At 38.6% G+C, this 10,234-nt stretch overlaps 1 protein-coding gene across 1 annotated transcript; it reads right to left on the bottom strand.

The window, feature by feature from the left end:
* Window positions 1-6,699: 6,699 nt before the first annotated feature.
* LOC134535345 (uncharacterized) lies at window positions 6,700-8,671 on the bottom strand. Its single transcript, XM_063374415.1, has 2 exons — window positions 7,663-8,671; window positions 6,700-6,800 (listed from the first exon to the last, which is right to left on the bottom strand). The coding sequence occupies exons 1-2, from the start codon at window positions 8,669-8,671 to the stop codon at window positions 6,700-6,702; spliced, it is 1,110 nt and encodes a 369-aa protein (XP_063230485.1).
* Window positions 8,672-10,234: the final 1,563 nt, after the last annotated feature.

The following is a 10,234-nucleotide window of genomic DNA, read 5'->3' as shown; positions in this document are numbered from 1 at the left end:
GATAAAACGAAACATTACAGAAACAAGTTAAGAAATTGGGGTAGAATTAAAAAAAAAAATTACGTACCATGTACACTATTAAATACATTATAATTTATTGCAACACCATAAATATTTTCTACAACTTTTGTATGAAATAATTTTGTCATACGAACAGCTTTAACGGAACGGGGTGGAAATTAACAGGCGGTGAAGGAAAAAAAATTAATAACTCCCTTAATAATTACAATATTAAATACATTAAAATAGTTTTATAACCTTATATATTTTATCTAAAAATTTGTCTGAAACAATTTTTGATACTACTAATCTTTGCTGCAAAGGGTGGATAAAAAGGGTTAAAAATACGAAAATTAATACATAAAAACCTTAGTAATCATACCATCAAACACGTTATAATTGTTTACAAACCTTTCAAATATTACCTAAAACATTTGTCTGAAGAAATTTCGTATACAAACAACCACTGAAAAGGGTGGATAAAAAAGGGTTAAAATATGAAAGTAAGTTTTTAACTACCTTAGAAAGCACACCATCAAATCCGTTAAAACTGTTAGTGAAATGTTATATTTTTTATTCAAAACTTTCTCTAAAACCATTTATTGCATGGGGTTAAAAAAACCTGGGGTTATAATTAGAGAATAAATAAAACTTCACTGCTACGTATGCTATTGAATCCATTCTTATTTGGGTTAAACTTTCTAAATATTGTCTAAATCTTTTGTTGAGATAACTTTTATATCCCATACATTTACTGCAAGGACTGGAAATAACTTGGTTTCAAAGTAGACTACCAAATCCATTATTTATTATTGTATAAATCCTTAACTTTATATAAATTGTCACTGAAACAATTTTTGATAAACAAATTATTACACTTAAAACAGGGATTGAAATTTAAAAATAAAAAATATATATTCAAAATATTCTTATTATAAAATCCGTTTGAATTTATTTTAAACCCTCTTTTTATCATCTTAAACCTTGGCGAAGAACAAATTTTTGCACGGCCACGTTATTAGTGTAAGGGATGAAAACTATTTTTTGAAGTTAAAAAAAATTAATAATTACCTTAGTTGGCATAATATGTCATTCGTTCTGAGCTATTAAATGCTGGATTATTTTGTTGGTGAAATAAGCATACCTTTGATATCCAATAAATATTATTATATTACTTCAAAAGATTGATTAAGGCAAGTGAATAATAGTATGTGTTTAAGTTATTTTATATTAAAATATAAGAGCCTTTAATTTTACACTGCTCTATTACAAATTAGCAAAACTTAATATATTCTACATGAGCAAAATGAATATAGATATATTATTCCACTATCAAAATTCGTTACCCTTTAAAAGCCAAATTACCCCTTGCGGAACCATCAACTACACCCCAGTCAGGGTAGAACTGATTTCAGCGTGACCTCCCAATGGCATGAGGAGATGAATACGCCATTGCATCGCGACGCAAAGGTGTTTGAGGAAGAACTGCAGTGAGATGCTGAGGCCAACCATCCCCACCATAATTGCCACCCATCCCCTTTAACACTTCAGCCAATTTGTGGTTGACTCAGAGGTTAACTCTCAATCTTGACAGCATCTCAAGGAACTGTTTATCACATCACTGGGACACCTCAGAAAACCCAGAGAGTAAGTGATTCGAAGGACATCCAACTAGTTTAGTGAAGGTTTATATTTTTTGGTGGGGTAGGTGAGACCTTTCTTCTGGCACCACCATATTTAACTCTCGAAGAAAGGGATGGTGGAAATTCAGAATCGCATTGGGCGAGATTCTGTATCTTTGCACTGATTGATTACGTATCACATAAGTCCGGAAAGTCGGAAGGTGTTCTTTGTTTCAACGAATTTCTTTCGGAGGACCATAAATATATTAAAAGTCTGATTTAGTGAAAAAAATTATGACAACGAAACGATAGCCAAAGACAAAACAAACGACCCGACTGCATGCGGCCCGCCATCTTGCCGAACTGTTTATACGACACGCAAAAGGGGCACAAGTAACACTTCACACAACAAGGACATAAGTCACAAAGTCCGAACATTCCGCCCCCGTTGTTAGCTCCAGGTAACAAACACAAAGGTATATACAGCAAGGAAAGAAATCAATTTGTTACAGATTACATGATCTTGTTGAATTCTGTCCTAGATCATAACCATTGTCCACTGGCAAAGGGCACAGCTTAATCAGCGGACGTTGCAAGACACTTGTAGCAGTCCGGATAGTAGCCACCCGGGGAATTCGGTCTGGTCCTGGGTGAAGAGCTTCAATTCGAGCGAGACCCCATTTGAGTGGAGGGGTGTGCTCATCTTTGATCACGACCAAATCTCCAATCTTTGGCTGACCACCTGGCTGTGTCCATTTGCTTCTCTGCTGGAGTGAGTACAAATATTCTTTTCTCCAGCGTTTCCAGAAATCTTGAATTATACGTTGGACCAGCTGCCAGCGATTTAATCGGTTAATGTTGAGGTGGGTGATGTCAGGTTCGGGTAATGATGTTATGGGCTGTAGAATCAAAAAATGAGCAGGTGTTAGGATATCAAGTTCTGACGGGTCTGAGCTGATCTCACAAAGAGGACGAGAGTTTAAGACCCCTTCGATGCGAATCAGGATGGTCGAGAGCTCTTCATAAGAAAGGATCTGTAAGCCAATGACTTTAGTTAAGTGGCTTTTAACAGACTTCATGCCAGCCTCCCATAACCCGCCAAAGTGCGGTGCTGCTGGGGGGTTGAAATGCCATGCAATTCCTTCCTGACTCAGCTTATTGCTCACTTCAGTGTTATGGGTTGTCTGTCTTACAAACTGGTAGAGTTCTTTGAGTTCTCGATAAGCTCCAACAAAATTAGTTCCACAATCACTGTAAACATGGGCTGGCCTTCCCCTTCGAGAGATGAAGCTAGAAAATGCTGCCAAGAACAAACTGGTTGAGAGATCAGGAACCAATTCCAAATGTAGGGCTTTGGTGGCAAGACAAACAAACAAGCATAAGTATGCTTTTGTGGACTTGCAACCACGAGTGCGAGTCGTGGTAACCTGAAAGGGCCCACCATAGTCCACACCAGCATGGTGAAAAGCAGTCACTTGTTGGACTCTAGGAGATGGAAGTTCTCCCATGGTTGGAGTGAACGGAGAGGGTTTAGTGCGGAAACACTTTATACACCCACGTAAAACCCTTTTGATGACAGAGCGTGCACAAAGAATCCAGTATCGTTGGCTCAGGATGGCTTGCAAAGTTCGAGGACCAGGGTGCAAATGTAAACAATGAAAATGATTGATTACAATTAACGTGAATGGGTGATCTTTGGGCAACAATATAGGGTGTTGAACAGAATAGGGAAGAAATGCCTGACTTAACCTCCCTCCTACATGGATGATACCCACATTATCCACGAAGGGGCACAAGCGCCGAATTTGATGAGAACTGCACTGCCCCTTGTCCAAGTTAACCCTTTCAGTCCCAGTGTCCATTGTAATGGACACACTTTTCAAATATTTTTAGTACTGTAAAAAAACAACACATTTCCTTCAATCTCGCTTTAACACCTCTTTCTATATCTGTTCTGAGAAGCTGAAAAGGTGCTGGCACCTGGTGACACACACAGTAATTACAGTGTTTCCTTATAAACAACAATGGCGGCAGAAAAGCATCAGCTGAAAGGTTAGTTATATATTTATACATATAAAAAATATTTTTACATAGTTTTTGGTAGTAATTTAGATGTAATTTGAATGTAGAGATACTAAGAACTCTAAAAAATCTCAGAAATCAAATGAAATTTAAAAATTACATTTACAAACAGACTTCAAAATCCATGTCCACTGGAATGGACATAGTGTACCAAGTGCTATTTATCTAAGATATTTGTGTCCAATTTTCTAACGTTATTGTTTTTACATTTAAATTAATGTATATGGTGAACTACACTCAATTATATATTTCATGCAGTAAAATATTGTTTTTAACGCATATATTATATATTTACAATATTTCATACTCATTATTGGCATATATGTTTTGCAGATTCATATGACCTGAATGACCCCGTGGATACTCATAAAGCTTTGGACTTTATTCTGAATGGCACATTTTCAGATTTAGATTTGTCAAGTGATGAATATGGTGAATGTGCAAATAAAATATCTTATAGGATTATTCGTAGAATAAGTACGTATAATATAAAATTTTATCATAGCCAAATAGATTCCTAGTAACTTCTTGACACACAACCACATAAAATGTTCTTGTGTGTTGTTTTAGGTGCAGATAATGAGCATCCAGAACAAACCCAAGAAAATAATGTGAATGATATGCCAGTACCGGAAGAAACGGAAGGTCTCGCTGAACGGGGAAACATCAAATGGCGAAGGCGACCATATAATTCCGAGGTGCTGGCAATGCCTGATGAACATCGTGATTCATCTGATGTAGAAGTAAGGTCACCACTTTGTTATTTTTCTAACTATATTCCAGAAGAAATGTTTGAAAAACTGTCACATATGACAAATTTGTACGCATTGCAAAAGAATGATACACAATTCAAGCCAACAACTAAAGAAGAAATAAAAACATTTGTTGCACTGCACATAGCTATGGTATCCTTGCAGTTCCCTAGAGCTCGTTTGTATTGGGACACTATTATAGGTGTAAACATATTTCATGAAAATATGACGAGAAATAGATTTTTTTCTATTTGCACTAATTTTCACGCTGTCAACAACCTTGAAAGGCCGGATAGGTGTAAGGATGTGATGTATATGGTAAGACCATTGTTTGACTCGGTGCGTGAAAGGTGTCAGCAACTCCCTGTAGAAAATTGTGTTGCCGTAGATGAGCAAATGGTTCCCTTCAAGGGAACACATTCAGTAAAGCAATACATGCAATCTAAACCTTGAAAATGGGGGATTAAAATTTTCATGTTGTGTGGCAAGAGTGGGATGTGCTACGATTTCCTTATTTACCAGGGATCGACAACGGAATTAGACCCAGTGTGTTTGAAACTGTTTGGTATTGCTGCATCTATAGTACTCCACTTGTCCAGTACACTTGCAGGAAACTTCTTGTATTTTGAAAATTTTTTCTCTACATACAATTTGTTTGAAGCCTTACACAAAATAAATATACATGCAGCAGGTACAGTCAGAACAAATAGATTTGCCAATCCACCATTACTGTCAGATAAAGAAATTGCTAAGAAAGGCAGGGGCTCATGTGATCAGGTTGTCAGTGCTGACGGAAAAGTTCTTTTGGTAAAATGGTATGATAATCGGTCGGTCGTCCTGGCTTCCAACTTTCTGGGAGCCGGACAGAAAGACGAAGTTCAGAGATGGGACAAGAAAAACAAGAAGTATATAAATATTGAATGACCTCAAGTAATCAAGTGGTATAATAAGTCAATGGGAAGGGGTGACAAATTTGATCAGCTTATTTGTTATTTCATATAATAGGATAATGATAAAGTTTAGAAAGTGGACTTTGAGAATGCTTTTTCATGCAGTGGATATTGCTATCGTAAACAGCTGGTTATAATACAGAAGATAGAGATGTGGAAGACGCTGGTACATCAAATGCTGAAAAGCTAGAATTACTGCACTTTCGTATGCGCTTGACGCACACACTGTTGACAGTGAATAAACCTTGCATGTCAAACAAAAGAGGTAGGCCCAGCAACTCACCTGTTTGTGAACCACCTCTGAAGGCCAGAAAATCTCGTGCTAAGAGTCGCCTGTTTGATGAGCAGAGACTTGATATGATTGATTATTTTCCAGACTGTGATAATCAAAAAGAAGCAACAAGATGCAAATTCACTGGGTGCAAAGGGAAAACACATGTAGTTTGTGTAAAATGTAAGGTACATCTGTGTTTTCTTAGAGGTAAAAATAGTTTTCTGAATTTTCATAAAAAGTGAAGGCATAATAATTTTATAAATAAATTTTTATAAAATTTTATTGCACATCTAGTAAAAAAAGGGTAAATCAAATGTGTTGGGCATGCTTTAGTTGTATATCTTATTGCTTTTAGTTTTCTTCAAATAAATTGTACCATACTGCACAACAATTTAATTTTGTGAACACAAATTTGTATGTTTGTTTGAGTTCAATTTTTATAAAAAAAATTATTTTTTACAATGGTAAAATAGATAAAAATTTTATGTCAAAAAATGTTATAGATTTCCTGTTTTTATTGTTATTTGTTTTCTTCAGATAAACTGCAAATGCAGAATAAATTGACTATGTAAACTCAAATTTGTACAGTTGTTGGAATTCTGTATGTATAATTTTTTTACTTCTAAAATAGTAAAAGTGATAAAAATATTTATGTTAGAACATGCTTTAGTTGTGTCTTCAATTAATTTTATTTTTTCTTCAGATGTAATATAATGTACTACTTTTATATAACATTGGGAAAATTTACCTATATAATTATACATACATATAGACTTATTACCCTTGTTGCATTTTGTCCATTGCAATGGACATGCTGTAATTTTTATATAAAAAGTTTAAAAAAAATTGTGTATAGCAGAACTTGTTTATAAAACCCTACAGAACCTAAAAATATAATAAAATATTTTTTACAAGCATGTACAATAATTCGGGTCTGAAAGGGTTAACCTTATCAGCTGCAAAGCATTGTTGGGCATGTCTGATGCAAACTTCCAAGCCCTTTTGCAGTTCCATAGTTGTCAACGGTCCCAGAGAACGCCTTTCCTTAGGTTGACGACAGTTGTCTCCAAACCGAAGGCAGTAAGCAACAACATGCTGCAGCTTGCTGAAGGAAGAGAATCTGGCAACAAATTCTAGGGATACCTCTGTCACACAACTTATTGCTGTAAGTTTTTCTTCACATGCAATGGCATCATCAATTACCACACTACCCAGGGTATCGTTTGGCCACTGGCTGTGAGGCTGTCTAAGCCATGGGGCTCCAGACCACCACAGAGGATGATCAATAAGTTGTGAGGGCAACAAGCCACGGGATGCACAATCTGCTGGGTTGTTTTCAGTGCGAACATGTCTCCAGAATTCCTTTTCAGTTAAGTCCTGTATGATGCTGACACGATTTGCCACAAATGTTTCCCATTGGTGGGGTGATGATGCAATCCAATGAAGAACAATTTTTGAGTCTGACCATGCATACACTTGCATGATGTCCAGCACCTCCTTGTATACATTGGTCACGAAACTGATTAGCTTGGCTAACATCACAGCTGCACACAACTCAAGGCGAGGCAAAGAGATTCTTTTCACCGGTGCTACTCTTGATTTTGCCATCAATAGTGAGATCTTGATTCCACCATCTGAAAACATTGATCTGAGATAGATGACACACGCATAGCCAACCTCTGAACTGTCGCAAAACCCGTGCAGTTCATGAACAGCTTTTACTGAGCCTGATACACACCGAGGCAGTCGAAGTTGTGACAACAAAGACAGTTCAGACTTAATATCACACCACCTGCATAAGACCTCTGGAGGAAGCTGTTCATCCCATTCTGCTCCAGTGAGCCACAACAGCTGTACAAGAGACTTGTCATACAAGAGGATAGGCATCAGCCATCCAAGGGGATCAAAGATCCTGGCGATATTTGAAAGAATTGCCCTCTTGGTGCTTGAGCTGTTTAATGGAGTCATCTGATAAGAAAAACAGTCTGAGCTAGGGTTCCACTGTACACCAAGAACTTTCACCACAGCTGGCTGTTCTTTGTCAAAAGACATAGATGCTGGGGATTGCAGCTGGTCTGGGGACAGCCATTCAAGCACTTCACTATGAGTGCTTGCAAACTTCCTGAGATGGAAGCCACCAGCTGCAAACAAAGCAATAAGTTCCTTTTGAAGAGCAATGGCTTCTTCAACACTATTGGCCCCTGTGACAACATCATCCACATAGAAATCAGACTTCAAAACATGAGCTGCTTGAGGGAAAATACATTGCTCATCTTGGGCCAGCTGATGCAAGGTGCGAATTGCTAGATAAGGGGCAGATGAAACTCCGTAAGTAACAGTCTGCAAACGATAGTCCACTATAGGATCGGTTGGAGAACAACGCCACACAATTCGCTGGTATTCTTGATGCTCCTTGTCCACCATTATTTGCCGATACATTTGTTTGATGTCTGCAGTAAATACAACTTTGTGTACACGAACCCGAAGCAGAATTTCTCGAACATCTGTCTGTAATTTGGGTCCGGTCATCAGCAGGTCATTTAGACTCACGTCTCGCTGGGTCTTAGCAGAAGCATTGAAGACAACGCGAAGCTTGGTGGTGGTGCTTTCTGCCTTGATAACTCCATGATGAGGAAGATAATAGGCTGACTCAAAGTCATGCAATGGGTTGGCCATTACCTCCATGTGACCACTCCGCAAGTAGTCCTCCATGAAGGCCTGGTACTCGGTACGCAGTCCAGGTTGCTTGACCAGACGGCGCTCCAAGGCCTCTAGACAGCGAACAGCGTGTGCTCTTGAGTCTCCTAGTATTGGTTTAGGTGAATGGAATGGAAGGAAAACTACGTAACGTCCAGAAGGTTCTCGATGGTGAGTGGTTTTAAAGAAAGCCTCACAGGCTTCATCTTCTGGCGATAGATGTGCACAAGTGGGGAAGTCCTCTATTTCCCAAAACCTTTCAACCACAGTTTCCAGAGATGGCGGAGGGCACATAGTCGATACGAAGAGAGTGACACTATGGTTGGTTGGTACAATGGGACTGGGCACTTTACCCATAAGAATCCAACCAAAAACTGTATCCAGTGCGACCGGTGAATCCACATTTTTTACTAGCTTGTACCTCGTGAGTATATATGGAAACAAGTCTGCTCCAATCAAAATATCAATAGAACTTGAAGTAGCAAATGTCGGGTCAGCCAAATTCAAATGAAGTACATGATCCCACATGTCAGAATGTACAGGAAATGTGGGCAAATCTGCAGTTATTTTCGGTACAACATATGCAGCAAGTGGCAGTTGTGGGTTTGTTTTGCCAACTGGTTTAATGCAGCATTTAACTAATCCCTTTGCTGTGTGTAAGGGAGCTTGTGATAGTCCATAAATTGGTAAGAACGCCTTCTGACGAGTCAACCCCAAAAGCTGGGCACAATGTTCAGTTATGAAGCTCGACTGACTGGCTGAGTCTAAGACTGCTCGAAAATTCTGGTAGCCACCGACACTGTCTTGTACATTCACCAAGGCAGTGGATAATAACACGTTTCTGGGTTCTGATTGACCAGGTCTCTGAGCTGTAGCCAATGCAACAGCTGGTGTAGGTTTTGTTGCTGCAGATTCAGGTGGAGAATGCTGAAATGAAGTTGCTTCTTCTTTCAAAAGTGTATGCGTGTTGGCTTCAGTGAAGTGCAAAAGCGAGTGATGTCTACTCTTGCATGAGTGACAGCTGGTTTTTGACCAACACTGTTTCATTTGATGAGATGCTCCCAGGCAGTTTAAACAAAGGTTAAGTTTCTAGACAATCTGGTAGCGGTCTTCTGGCTTGCATTGTACAAACTGTGGACATTTGTAAAGTGGGTGGTCACTGTCACAAACACTGCACTTTACAGCAGAATCAAATGTGTTTCCAACAAACAGTGAAGTGTGTTGAGAGCGAGACTGAGTTACAGTGCTATAGTGTGCCTGCCTTACTCGAGACCCTGACTTACTGGAGGCTCCAGACATTGCCTCCGAAGCCCGACGATGACTTTCAAGGAAGGCTAAAAACTGAGCAAATGTAGGCATTTCTGTGTCACTCACAGAAATATGTAGTTCCCATTGTTGACGTAAATGGTAATCTAGCTTCCTTTCCAAAAAATGTAGCAAGAGTGGGTCCCAAGAATCTACTGCTAGTTTCATAGTACGCAATGCAGCCATATGTTCATTTAACACTGACACCAAGACATTTAATGAAGCAGGATGAGCAAGAGACACTGTAGATGTCTGCATAATTGCATCAATGTGGTGTGATACAATAAGCCTGAGATTTTTGTATCTCTGTTCAATCAAATTCCAAGCTACTTTGAAGTTCTTATTGATCAATGGCAGGGATTGGATAAGAGAGAGTGATTCTGGTGACAGTGATGTTTTAAGGTATGATAACCTTTCAATATCGTTCAAGTGAGCATTGTTTACCACCAATGTGGTAAAGAGGTTAGAAAAATTAAGCCACTCTGTTGGATTTCCTGAGAAATGTGGTAGTTTTATAGCTGGAAGAGTTACTTGAGATGGGTTGTGCGAAGT

Source organism: Bacillus rossius, chromosome 8, assembly GCF_032445375.1.
Source record: "Bacillus rossius redtenbacheri isolate Brsri chromosome 8, Brsri_v3, whole genome shotgun sequence".
In the NCBI taxonomy this organism is placed as follows: domain Eukaryota; kingdom Metazoa; phylum Arthropoda; class Insecta; order Phasmatodea; family Bacillidae; genus Bacillus; species Bacillus rossius.
This window is presented reverse-complemented; position numbering and strand designations above follow the sequence as displayed.

Excerpts from the sequence above, each read along its gene's own strand:
- LOC134535345 (XM_063374415.1), bottom strand. The coding sequence starts at position 8,671 with ATGTGCCCTCCGCCATCTCTGGAAACTGTGGTTGAAAGGTTTTGGGAA. Across the intron at positions 6,801-7,662 it reads GTGGAACCCTAGCTCAGACT|ATTCTCTTCCTTCAGCAAGC; the intron begins GTTTTTCTTATC and ends ATTTGTTGCCAG.